Raw genomic sequence first — 13,015 nt, 5'->3', positions numbered from 1 at the left:
TCAGCTCACTGCAACCTTCGCCTCCTGGGCTCGGTCAGTTTTTCGTATTTTTGATAGAGACATGTTTCCAGCCTGGTTTCAAACTCTTGAGCTCTAGTGACCCACCCACCTTGGCCTCCCAAAGTGCTGGGATTACAGGTGTGAGCCACTGTGCCCAGCCAAGTAAATGCCATTCTTAGAAAAATACTGTCATTGGCATAAAGTATAAATCATGACGGGGCACCAAGGAGTGCAGGCTCAATCAGGCCCTGGCCACAGGCCTCTCTGAGCTGGAATGGCAATACCAGCTTCCCGACTGGCATGAGCTCCTTCTGCCATGTACTTTCTGGTGTTTGTCACTCAAGTGCCTCGTCCTTTCCTAAGGAATAATTTCCAGGCCAGGCGTGGTGGCTCACACCTGTAATCCCAGCACTTTGGGAGGCCAAGGAGGGTGGATCACCTGAGGTCAGGAGTTGGGACCAGCCTGGCCCACATGGTGAAAACCCATCTATACTAAAAACACAAAAATTAGGCGGATGTGGTGGTGATTGCCTGTAATCCCAGCTACTCGGGAGGCTGAGGCATGAGAATCGCTTGAACCTGGGAGGCGGAGTTTACAATGAGCTGAGATCATGCCACTGCACTCCAGCCTGGGCAACAGAGCAAGTTCTGTCTCAAAAAAAACAAAACAAAACAAAACAAAAAAAAGAATTTTCCACAGAGCTAAGACATAAATCTTAGGGCACATAACTTTCATCAAGGGGGAAAAGGGATTGCACTCTTGTTGAAACTCCAGCCTCCTTCTTTAGCCAATATTTAGCCAGGTGCTGTGGTTCACACCTGTAATCCCAGCACTTTGGGAGGCTGAGGCCAGAGGATAGCTGAGCCCAGGAGCTCAAGACCAACCTGGGCAGTACAGAGAGCCGGTCTCGGTCTCTCTCTCTCTCTCTCTCTATTTATTTATTTGAGTCGGAGACTTGCTCTTGTCACCAGGCTGGAGTGCAGTGGTGCAATCTCGTCTCACTGCAACCTCCGCCTCCCAGGTTCAAATGATTCTCCTGCCTCAGCCTCCCGAGTCGCTGGGACTACAGGCGCGCACCACCATGCCTGGCTAATTCTTTTGTATTTTTAGTAGAGATGGGGTTTCCCCATGTTGGCCAGGATGGTCTCGATTTCTTGACGTCGTGATCCACCCGCCTCGGCCTCCCAAAGTGGTGGGATTACAGGCATGAGCCACCGCGCCCGGTCACCGGTCTCTATTTTAGAAAGAAAAAAAGTGTTCTGCAGTCTCCCTAGCTCTGCGCCCTCAACCCTGATCTCCCGCCTCCTCCCACAGCCACCCTCTTGAGCTCAGCTTCAACCATGGCCCTCCCCACAGGGGTCCATCCCAAGCCAGAGCGGGTCAGCTCCCTACACAGGGCCCAGCAACACGGTGCCCAAGAAAAAGTGTTTCCAATGGGACGCACATCGCCTCTGTGGGTGCTAACTTCTCCCATGCCTGTCGGTACCTCTGTCCGGCTGTGCAGTCTCTACTGAGTGCCCAAAGTCCACTTTTAACCCCGGCCAGCATCCTCTGAGTACCGTGTGCTCGATTCTGAATCCAGCCCTGCTGGGCGACCCTTGTGCAGACGTCCCTGTGCAGCCCGGTCAGCACCCCGTGGGGACAGCTCCGATCAGCACCCGACGGCGGACAGCTCCTGCCGCGCCTCCCGCCTCGCCCGCCACCCAGCTCAGGGCCGCACCCGGGTTAGGGTTCCTGGGGGGACCCCTGGGGGCGGCGGCGCAGCTCCTGGGGCCGCCCCGCCCTCTCGCCAGAGGGAACAGCCCACGGTGCACCCGAGGCCCGCGGACCCCGGCGCTGCCTCCCCGGCCTCCCGCCCCGCGCGGGTCCTCCAGGGCGGGGCCCGACGCCCACCCGCCCCTCCCGCCCCTCCCCGTGAAAAATCCTCCTCGCCCGCCCGGTCCTTCCCCAGCCAGCGCCCGGCAGTGAAGCCGCCGCCTCTCCTCCAACCAGCGTCCCCGGCCGCGTCCCTCCCCCGCCTCCCCCGCCGCCCTCCCCGCGCCGCCGCGCAGTCCGGGCGAGGTGCGCGGGGCGGGCGCCGCAGGGCGTGTCACGAGGTGAGCGGGGCGGGCCGAGCGCGGGCGCGGGGCGCGGCGAGGCTCCCGCACCCCCCGCCGCAGTCGCGGGCCTCTCCCGGAGAAGATGGCGGATCGCGCGGAGATGTTTTCTCTCTCCACCTTCCACTCGCTGTCGCCGCCGGGCTGCAGGTACCCCCTCGGCGCCCGGGCCGGGCTGGCCCCCCGCTCCCTGCGCCCCGCCGACCCCGACCCGGCCCGGACCCCGTCCCCGCCGCCCAGCCCCGCCGCCGGCGCGGACCCGGCCCCAGCCCCCTGCGGTCCTTGAGCCTCGGCTCGGCGCCCCACCCCCACCCCGCTCCCACTCCCTCCATCTTCACCGCGCGTCCCCGGCCTCCGTGACCCCCGGGCCCCGCCGGGATTCTGAGCCGCGCCCGGCCTGGACCGCTGACCTGTCAAGGGTGGAGGCCCCGGGCCGACCCTCTGCGGGGGAGGATGCGGGCGCGATGCGGGCACACCCTCCCAGCGCGGCGTGTCCCGGTGGCCTTGGCCTCCTTCAGTGGACGCCAGACCTGGCCGATAGGGCCCGGCCGGAGAGAGTGGAAATCAAGCCCGGGGCCCTGCGGGAAGGGACTGGGGTGGGGAGGACGCTGGGCCTCTGGGTTTAGGCCTCACTCCGCCGGAGAGGGGGAGACAAACAGGCCAGACTCTCCTCCCAGAGCAGGCGCGACCCCTCCCCATCTGCCGCTGCCGTGTTGCAGCCCCCCTCCCTGCTCGGCAAGACCCTGACCCCAGGGGCCTGGAGCTGGGAGTGGAGGGAGGAGAGGCTGCTGGCTCTCCAGGGAGGCGGGGTGGGAGGGGTGGGGGCAGGGTTGGCTGCTCCGGGCAGGCCTGGCTCAGATGGGGGAGGGGATCCACAGGAGAGCAGAGCTTGGGGGTCAAGATGATGGCAGGATGTATTCCGGGAGCTGGGGGTTGTGGAGACCGCGGGGCGGAGGAGCTGAGGCCGCTCTCTGCTCCTCCTCAGGGCCAGTTCCCAGGCAGAGAGTCCAGGTTGGTAGCTCTCTGACCCTGGTCTCCTTTCCAGGCCTCCCCAGGACATAAGCCTGGAAGAGTTTGACGACGAAGATCTGTCTGAGATCACTGATGACTGTGGCCTGGGCCTCAGCTACGACTCAGACCACTGTGAGAAGGTGGGGGAAGAGTTGGGGGCACAGATCCAGCTCAAGGGAGGGCCTCATTAGGCTCTTCTTAGCATTCACTTGGGGTTTTAGGGTGGGTGTGAGCTCAGCCCTGAACCGGGGACTCCTCTGATAGCTCTTCCCCACTTAACCCTTGAGGTTTCCTTGGTATCAACCCTCTCTTATTCCAACACATTGCAGGCCTCCACGCAAGGCCTTCCCCAGCATTCTCCCCGACACCATCAGTGGCCAGACTGGGACAGGGAGGTGCTCTTTTGCTTTGGGTGCCCTCTGTCCTCAGATCACTCCCAGAAAGATCTAACCCCTGGCAGCTGCCATCACAACCTTGTCCCATCCGCAGCCCTGTGCTCTCGTCTGCAGCTCCCATCTGTCTCTCTCATGTCTCCCCCCGCTGAAATCGTTTCTCCCCCATCTCCTGCTTCTCCTTCTCCCTGTCTCTCCACATTTCTGCTTTCATTTATTGAAGAACAGTTCTGGGTAACTGCTATGTGGCAAGTACTGGGGGCCTCTGGGTGCTGGGAGTGGAACAGGATAGCTGCCCTCCGGAGCTGCAACTTAGTAGAGGAGAAAGACTTGTAAGGGACAATGACTGCCCACGTGTCAAGGGCTGCATTCCAACAGAGACATAAGTTCCACGAGGGGGAAGGGAACCCAATCCACACTGAAGGAATCAGGGAGAATTTCCAGAGGAAATGTCAACCATGCCCTGAGGTTAGCAGAGCCAGGCAGATGGGGTAGGTAGGAGGGAATGGAGGAAAGGAAGTGCCAGCATGGGAATTAACTGTGCCAATGGCCCTGGGGTTGGTGCAAAGTTGGTGAATCCTCAGAGTGCAGGCTGTCTCTACGTTTATGTGTTTGTTTGATATTTACTGAACATCCGCTGAGCCCCAGGTCTTGTTCTTAGGGGTGGGTGCAACAGTGCACAACATGGATGTGACCCTGCCCTGGTGGGGCTTGCAACAGACTAAAAAACCATGTCCAGTAACTGTAAGCTGTGTTAAAATGCTGTGAAGGGAACACAGTGCTAGTGTCAAATGTGATGGGGTTCTGCAGTGAGATAAGTCTAAAAGTGGGGCTGGGGCTGCTCTGAGAATCCCTGTCATTCAGCTGTAGAGTTTTTTGGGCCCTTCCCAAGAACTGGAGTGATCCCGACGTGTCTTAAGCAGATTTTAAAAACATCGCCCTGTAGACAGGGGCAGAGTGAGCTGGAAGGGGCTCTCCTTTGACTGATGCACGCCGATTTCCCTTCTGCACCTGGACCCCGGGCTGCTGCTGCTCTCTGGCCCAGCCCTGCTTTCTCCCTCCTTCCTGCAGGACAGCCTCTCCCTGGGGCGCTCGGAGCAGCCGCACCCCATCTGCTCCTTCCAGGATGACTTCCAGGAGTTTGAGATGATCGATGACAATGAAGAGGAGGACGATGAGGACGAGGAAGAGGAGGAGGAGGACGAAGAGGGAGATGAGGAAGGCCAGGAGGGAGGAGACCTTGGCTCAGAGGCACCTGCCTCTGGTCCCCTTATCCCCTCCCCTTCTCTGGAGGAGCCCCATAAGCACCGGCCAACCACCCTCCGTCTGACCACACTGGGGGCCCAGGTGAGTGCCCCAACCCACAGCTCCTTGGAGCTGAGCCTGGGTTCATAGCACCTGGGACTCTGCAGCCAGCCCTGCTCACCCCCTGGGAGCTGGAGGCCCTCCTCAGGACGGCCATCATGTATCTCCACCCCAGGACTCCCTGAACAACAACGGAGGCTTTGACCTGGTGCCTCCGGCCTCCTGGCAAGAGACAGCGCTGTGCTCACCCGCCCCGGAGGCCCTCAGAGGTGAGGGGTGGTGGGCCCGCGGGCCACGGTGAAGTGGGGGGGTGGTGCGGGAGGGGAGGGAGGATGGGCTGGCTGCTGAAAGAGGCCTGGATGGTGCAGAGAGGGTGACCCCCACCTCCCTGCCCAGCAGAGCCCCCGGGCCCCCTCCCTCCCACGGACACAGGGCCCGGCGGGACGCAGTCGCCAGTGCGCCCGGGTTGCGACTGCGAAGGGAACCGGCCTGCGGAACCCCCGGCACCAGGGGGGACTTCGCCCTCCTCAGATCCTGGCATCGAGGCTGACCTGAGAAGCCGCTCGAGTGGGGGCCACGGGGGACGTCGCAGCAGCCAGGAGCTGTCCTCGCCCGGCTCCGACTCAGAGGACGCGGGCGGCGCGCGCCTAGGGCGCATGATCTCGTCCATCTCGGAGACGGAGCTGGAGCTGAGCAGCGACGGCGGAAGCAGCAGCAGCGGCCGCTCCTCGCACCTCACCAACTCCATCGAGGAGGCCTCGTCGCCCGCCTCGGAGCCGGAGCCCCCGCACGAACCCCCGCGCCGCCCCGCCTTCCTGCCCGTGGGTCCCGACGACACCAACAGCGAGTACGAGTCGGGGTCGGAGTCGGAGCCGGACCTCAGCGAGGACGCGGACTCGCCCTGGCTGCTCAGCAACCTGGTGAGCCGCATGATCTCCGAGGGCTCCTCGCCCATCCGCTGCCCCGGCCAGTGCCTGTCTCCGGCGCCGCGCCCGCCCGGGGAGCCCGTGTCGCCGGCCGGCGGGGCTGCCCAGGACTCCCAGGACCCCGAGGCGGCCGCGGGGCCCGGCGACGTGGAGCTGGTGGACATGGAGACGCTGTGCGCGCCGCCGCCGCCCGCGCCCGCTGCGCCTCGACCCGGCCCCGCGCAGCCCGGGCCCTGCCTGTTCCTCAGCAACCCCACGCGTGACACCATCACGCCGCTGTGGGCCGCGCCCGGCCGCGCTGCCCGCCCGGGCCGAGCCTGCTCCGCCGCCTGCTCTGAGGAGGAGGACGAAGAGGACGACGAGGAAGAGGAGGATGCCGAGGACAGTGCGGGCCCCCCCGGGGGCAGGGGCACGGACCCCTCGGCGCCGCGGGACGCCTCGCTGGTGTATGACGCAGTCAAGTACACGCTGGTGGTGGACGAGCACACGCAGCTGGAGCTGGTGAGCCTGCGGCGCTGCGCCGGGCTGGGCCACGACAGCGAAGAGGACAGCAGCGGGGAGGCCAGCGAGGAGGAGGTGGGCGCAGCGCTGCTAGGCGGTGGTCAGGTCCCGGGGGACACCTCGCCGGACAGCCCTGACCTCACTTTCTCCAAGAAGTTCCTCAATGTCTTCGTCAACAGCACATCTCGGTCCTCCAGTGAGTGAGAGGCAGGGAAAAGTGGGGTGGCCCAGAGGAACATGCGGGCTCCCTGGCCCCAGTCCCAGGCTCCCCCACAGTGCCCGGGGTCACCTGAGGGTCTGGCCATGGTCAGGGCTGGGCACCCTCTCCCATCCAGGACATGGCATGAGGTGGCCTGCTCTGCCTCAGCCCTTTCCTGCTCCCAGGACACCCACACCGGCCTGCAGAGGGGACTCCACCTCTGCCCAAGGCCAGGCCTCTAAATATTCCTTCCCCTACTCTGCCCCTGTCTCCCTGTCTTCCCCACCTCTGTCCCATCTGGTCTCCCAGGCACCGAGTCCTTTGGCCTTTTCTCCTGTCTGGTCAACGGTGAGGAGCGAGAGCAGACCCACAGGGCTGTGTTCAGGTACAGCCTCCCTCCTTGCTGGCGGTGGCCCCAGCCTCAGTCCGTGCCATCACAGGACGCCAATGGACACGACCCTCAATCCCGCCCCCCTCCCCAGTGACTTCTCCCCCAACGGCAGGTTCATCCCACGGCATCCAGACGAACTGGAGCTGGACGTGGATGACCCTGTGTTGGTGGAGGCCGAGGAGGATGACTTCTGGTTCCGTGGCTTCAACATGCGTACGGGGGAGCGCGGTGTATTCCCTGCCTTCTACGCCCATGCAGTTCCCGGCCCTGCCAAGGACCTGCTGGGTGAGGTCCCAACCCCGAGGGGTGGTGTGTCACCCCAGATCCTCCCCTAGGCCCCTGCCTGACCTGGGCCCTCTGTGCCCCCCTCCCCAGGGAGCAAGCGGAGTCCCTGCTGGGTGGAGCGCTTTGATGTGCAGTTCCTGGGCTCTGTGGAGGTGCCCTGCCACCAGGGCAATGGCATCCTGTGTGCAGCCATGCAGAAGGTCAGTGTGGAGGCCGGGCAAGTGCAAGCTGAGGGTTCGCATGGTGGCCCCACCAGCACTGCAGGCTGGCACAGGGCCTTGAGGCTCCAAGGCGTCTGATTTCCTCCAGGGAGGGTGTGGGGGATGCTGCAGGGGTAGCTCTGGATGAGTACCCCAGGCCCTGGTTCAGAGGCCTGAGCAGGTGAGTCTAGGGCAGAGCTCAGCAGCTGTCCCTCATCACTTCTGGGTCTCTGGGCCACAGACCTTCCAGTTGGCCCTGAGTGCCATCAGCCCTTCCTCTTCCTGTCTGGAATCAAGACCAGCCCTCACAGCCCCTTCCCTGGCAGCCCTCTACTCATCCACTCACTCAGTGGACGTTTAGTGCGCGCCTGCCCATGCACCAGTACTGAGACTGAGGCTGGGGGGCGGTAGGGAGCAGGGCAGAGCAGCCCTGCCTCTGAGAGCTCCCTGGAGCTTGTAGGGCCAGGCAGTGAAGAGGCCAGGGTGGGTGGGGTCTGTGTTCCTGGCTCCTGAGCCCAGAGCAGCACCCTGCCTGGAGGAGCAGAAGGAAGATGAAGCACGCTGAGTGCAGAGAGGTGACTGCTTCCCCTGAGCCTGAGGAGTGGCCAAGGCCACTCCCCTTATGTCTTCCAGAATTGCATCTCAGGAGTCCTCAGCATGCATGTCCTCAAACATAAGCTAAAAGGAGCAGAGGCGTATGTAGTCCCACCAAGGGGAAAGAAAGACGCCCTTGTGGGCCCCTCAGGACCCTCTTCTCCCCCAACTTCTTAGATTGCCACTGCCCGGAAACTGACTGTCCACCTGCGCCCTCCTGCCTCCTGTGACCTCGAGATCTCTCTTCGGGGGGTCAAGCTGAGTCTGAGCGGAGGAGGGCCCGAGGTGGGGGTTTGGGGGACTGGGGAAAGGGGACGGGGGGGGTAGGGTTAAGCCACGGAGTCAGACGGGGCCAGGCTGGCAGGGGTGTCCGGCAGGCGGGAGGCAGGGGTGGCCCCAGGCCTCCTCTAACACGGGGGCTTCTGCCCACCTCTGCTGTAGTTCCAGCGCTGCAGCCATTTCTTCCAGATGAAGAACATCTCCTTCTGCGGCTGCCACCCCCGAAACAGCTGGTAAGATTCCGACCATCCCCGAGTCCCCTAACTGCCCCCCGAGTCCCCACAAACCCGCAACTCCCCAAGTCCCCCAACTGCCCCCGAGTTCCCCAACCACCCCACAAACGCTGAAAGTCCAACCACCCCCGGAGTCCCCACAAACCCTGAGGGCTGCCTAACCATCCCCCAAGTCCCCACAGACCCTGAGGGCCGCTCGTGCCCAACCCTGAGAACTCTACCTGCACCCACTTGGCTCTCTGAGCTGAGGGTGCAGTGACGCCTGCTCTGAGCTGGACTCAGGAGGCGCAGGTCAGACAGGCTTGCATCTGGTCTGGGTGGAGAGAGGCACACGGGTGAAGGATGTGAGAAGCCTGTGTGGGTGTGGAGGATGCCCGAGTGGGCCCTGGGGAGCAGACCCCCAGAGGTGGGCAAGTCCTCCTGGGACTCAGGATGGCCAGCCTGGAAAGACAGCAGGTGACAGGGATAGGGAAGTGAATCTTCCTGGTGGGGTCCAGCTGAGCCAAGGGTGTGGGATGCAGTGGTCGGGGGCTATGGGCTCTGGGGCCTGTGTGTAAGGGGAGTAGCTAGAAATGTCGGTGGAGACCTGGACCCTTTTGATTACGCCAAGGAGCTGTACTTAATCCTGCTGGTAATGAGGCCATAGAAGGCTCCTAATGGCAGGAGGTGACACACTCAGGTTTACATGCTGGCTCTGGCCGCTGTGCCGACTGCATTGACAGGTGCTGCCAGTAGGGGACCTGGTGGAGCCTGAGGTTATACAGGCGCTGTGTCCTGAGACCACGTGTGCAGATGCAAGAGGCATTGAAGAGGTATTATAGGCAGGGCCTAGGTTGACCGGCTGTAGAGGCTGACCTGAAGAGACCAGGGTGACATATCCCTGGGGGATGGTTGTACTGTAGCCCACACACCCACACACCAAGAGGGGATGTGGGATGAATCACAAACACAGTGAGACTGAAGTGGCCGTCGGTCCCATGGGTCTGGAGCTTAGGAGGGAGACCTGGAGGGAAGATACTAGGTCAGGGCAGGTAGATCACTGAGACAAGAGGGGAATAGCTAGGCAGGGTGCTGACACAGGAACAGCGGGCCAAGGGGGGCTACCGGCTTCCCTCCAGGCATAGGCCCCTGCCCTCTGTGTCCCAGCACCCTAGAGGAAGGAGATCAGGGAGGAACCAGAAAGGCAGAGCCAGCCAGAGGCTGGAAAGGACTTGGGGGGAGTTGGAGGAAGCAGGCTCACAGGCAGGCAGGATGCAGCAGGGTACGGTGCTACCAGGACTGAGGTGTGGGACAGACGTCAGTGCGTCTTGGTGGCCTTATGGACTCTCGCTGTGGTCCAGAGTGAGGGTGCTGCCTGCTGGAAGATGCGGAGCCCTTTTGTGTCGTCCCCGCCAAGTGCAGAGATGGTCTGATGAAATCCACGCAGAGACACTGCTCAGTGGGGTGGAGAGGTGGCAGCGTGCAGGGCGCAGACCAGACAGCAGGGCCAGCTCTGGGGTGGAGAGGTGGGACGGCGTGCAGGGGCACAGACCAGGCAGCGGGGCCAGCTCTGGGGTGGAGAGGTGGGACGGCGTGCAGGGGCACAGACCAGACAGCGGGGCCAGCTCTGGGGCCACTGGGACAGCAGACACTGCCAGGAGAGCAAGAATGACCCAAATTTCTCGTCAGAAGGAAACTGGGTGAAGCTCAGGCCTCAGGCTGGACACGGCTCCAGCTAGAATTCCATGAGAGGAAGTTGGTCAGTCGAGTTTGGGGTTTGGGGTCAAGATGTGGTGTGGAGGTGGGAGGAGGCAGAGGAGCTGCTGCCCTGGCCCAAAACTTCCTAATATTTGTCACCCCAGAACCCCCACCCCCAATCCCTCGCCATGAGGAGGCACGGAGGAAACTGTAAAGTGAATGGTGAACTCGTTTCGTCTTGGGGCTGGTGGTGGGTCAGGAGTACGTGCCGTGTGCTGTGTTGGGATCAGGCAGGCATTAGGGTGTCTGGTGTTGGGATCACAGACTGTAGCCTTTTCTCCCAGGGGTGCCCAGCCCGGCTGTGTGTCCTGGGCAAGCTTCCGAACCTCTGTGCCTAGCTCTCCATCAGGGCCCTACCTCAGAGGGCTGTCATGAGGCTTCTGTGAGTTAATCGAAAGGGCTGAGGATGGTGCCTGAGTAATGCAGGAAGCCAGGTCTGCGGGTCAGTGCTTATTACCATGATGACTTGAACGTGGCATTTGAGGCCGGCTCTGTGCTCTGTCTGTGGACAGCGTGCACACACTGTCCTGGCAACCAGACCATCATGTGGCTTCCCATCTGGTGGAATCACAAAGCCCCGAAGCCGTGGGGGAATGGACGGGTCGGCCAGTTTCAGGGGTGGGGGTGGGGTAGCGTCCTGCTGCAGAACTCTGACTGCCTCTCCCTCTGGACGATGATTTTTGATTTTTGCTAATGTCTGGAATGAGAAGACAGCACACATGGAGGAGCTGGGCAGTGACTCCATGAGTGAGGCCCTGCAAGGAGCTGCTTTACAGTGGGAGCGAGGGATAGAGCAGAAGAGGGTTTTACAGACCAGGGGTAACGTCCAGCCCCACCTCGGAGCTGGGCAAGGGGCTGTCAGTCTGCAGGGCCCACAGAAGGAGGCCTGAGATGGCAGGAGACATGGTCTCCAGCGGCTGGGCAGAGGCCTTGCTCTGTGGTCCTGGGGCAGGCCCTGAATAGGGCCACAGAGGGCGGCAGCGCCAGCTCAGAGAAGGGAGCTGCATCCTCAGCGTGGGCCGGATGCCCCTGGTCACCACGGAGTTAACTCAGAGCATGAACTCTTGGTGGGTGCCCAGCCCTGTGCTTGGGTTAAAACCAAAAAAAGACAACTTCAGATCTTTAAATTGTGCGACCCCCACCCTCCCGTCCCCTACCCTCTCCCCAAGCCTTTTGTTCCTGCCTCTTCTCTCTACATCATTTTTTGGGGTGGCTAAGGCTGGGCCAGGGCTCTGACGTGCCCTCCACACTGACTTGCCCACAGCTATTTTGGCTTCATCACCAAACACCCCCTGCTGAGCCGCTTCGCCTGCCACGTCTTTGTCTCCCAGGAGTCCATGAGGCCGGTGGCGCAGAGCGTGGGGTGAGTGGGGCCCCAGGGTGTGGGTGGGGACACAGAACGGGTGCAGAGGTGAGCAGGTGGGGCAGGAGCCTGGCAGGGGAGGTCTGGGGAAGGAGAACCGGATGCGCTGTGTAGAGAGGGTGGTGGTGGGTGATGATTTGGGGTCCTGGGCGTGGGGTGAGGACAGGCACAGACACATGGCCCAGGCACTCTGGCAGGGGTAGAATTGCTGGGCCAGGAGAGCTGAGGGTCACACTTGGGGGTGACATGGCCATGCCTAGGCGGGGGGTTGTAGATGGCTGCAGAGGGAGGAGGGATAGCTCAGAGGCACCGTGGAAGGCGGTTTGGGGGTTGAGGACCGGCCCTGAGTGGCTGGTGGAGGACCATATTCCCCCAGCCGCGCCTTCCTGGAGTACTACCAGGAGCACCTGGCATACGCCTGCCCCACGGAGGACATCTACCTGGAGTAGCCCGCCCACCGCTCTCTGGCCGTCTGCTCCAGGCACAGCTGGGGCTGAAGATGTCTCAAGAGGCCACCATGGCTTTGGCAAGGACTGGATTGGGGGGACATGGGACCTTACGCTTGTGGGGGTCTGCGGGCTGGGAACTCTCATCCTCGGTCCCCAGGGCACAGCTGTGGGGGCTGCGGGGGAGTGGGGCCCCCGTGCCCCCGCTTTTCCTCAGATCCGTTCTTTCTCTGTGTTGTCCTCCTCCATCCCTCCCCAGCCTCCCTTTTCTCTCTCCTGGTGTCTCTGCCCCTCTCTGTGCCTGCAAACCTTATCCTCTATTCTTCACTTTGGGGTCAGAACTTCGGGGGTGTGGAGGAGGCGCAGCTCGAGGGACGGGTAATGCCGGCTTCCAAGTGATGCCCTCCTGCCACTCCCCTGCGATTTATAAGGGAATTTTAATTTTTATAGTGAATCTCAAGGGATCGTCCCATCCTTGACCACAGGGACAAGAGGGGCCCCCTCGCCCCAGCCCCACCCCACATGGAGCTCAGGGGGAAGCAGGGAAGGGTTCCCAAAAGAGCCCTGCGGAGGCTAGGAGTGGTTCTTGATGCTCACCTGAAGCCCCCAGACGCTGCTAGGAGGAGGGGGCCCCTCCTGGGCCCCCAGTACTCCTCCGCTTGCCGCTGCTAGCGCACCCCTGCAGTCCAGCGTGCATCCGCCCCACGCACGCCCCGTGCTGTGTTCCTGGGCCCTGCCCAAGGCCTCAATAAACTCTCTGCTTGGTGTGACGCTGGCTGTTTCTAGGGGGTGCCGAGACCTGGGGCCAGGCTCCCAGGGGCTGCCCATGGTGTGGGGGGTCGTGGGAATCTCACCCTTTTAGTTCTTTCCAAAATTGTGCTGGGGGTCCCTGCGGTGCTGCTCTGGGGCCTCATCTGAGGTGCCGTATCTAGAAGCACCCTGGGAATTCTCCCCAAATACACTTGACTGGCCACAGAGGAAGCCGAGGCTGTGCAATGGGGTGTCCTTTCCACGTGCACAGACTGGGGGCCAGCACGGCTTAGGTCAGTGTGCAGT

The 13,015-nt window shown here is 62.4% G+C and overlaps 1 protein-coding gene across 3 annotated transcripts; it reads left to right on the top strand.

Moving 5' to 3' along the window:
* The first annotated feature begins 2,079 nt into the window (after positions 1-2,079).
* MAPK8IP2 (mitogen-activated protein kinase 8 interacting protein 2) lies at positions 2,080-12,729 on the top strand. Of its 3 annotated transcripts, none has more exons than XM_007976279.3 (12): positions 2,080-2,247; positions 3,143-3,248; positions 4,572-4,847; positions 4,981-5,074; positions 5,238-6,428; positions 6,741-6,816; positions 6,935-7,107; positions 7,198-7,307; positions 8,079-8,186; positions 8,343-8,413; positions 11,415-11,513; positions 11,890-12,729. In XM_007976279.3, the coding sequence occupies exons 1-12, from the start codon at positions 2,183-2,185 to the stop codon at positions 11,960-11,962; spliced, it is 2,442 nt and encodes an 813-aa protein (XP_007974470.3). In that variant the 5' UTR covers positions 2,080-2,182; the 3' UTR covers positions 11,963-12,729. The 3 variants fall into 3 exon arrangements, with proteins under 3 accessions (XP_007974470.3, XP_007974469.3, XP_007974468.3); XM_007976278.3 differs by having other exon boundaries at positions 5,205-6,428; XM_007976277.3 differs by having other exon boundaries at positions 5,202-6,428.
* Positions 12,730-13,015: the final 286 nt, after the last annotated feature.

The sequence above is a fragment of the Chlorocebus sabaeus genome, chromosome 19 (genome assembly GCF_047675955.1).
Source record: "Chlorocebus sabaeus isolate Y175 chromosome 19, mChlSab1.0.hap1, whole genome shotgun sequence".
Lineage (NCBI taxonomy): Eukaryota > Metazoa > Chordata > Mammalia > Primates > Cercopithecidae > Chlorocebus > Chlorocebus sabaeus.
This window is presented reverse-complemented; position numbering and strand designations above follow the sequence as displayed.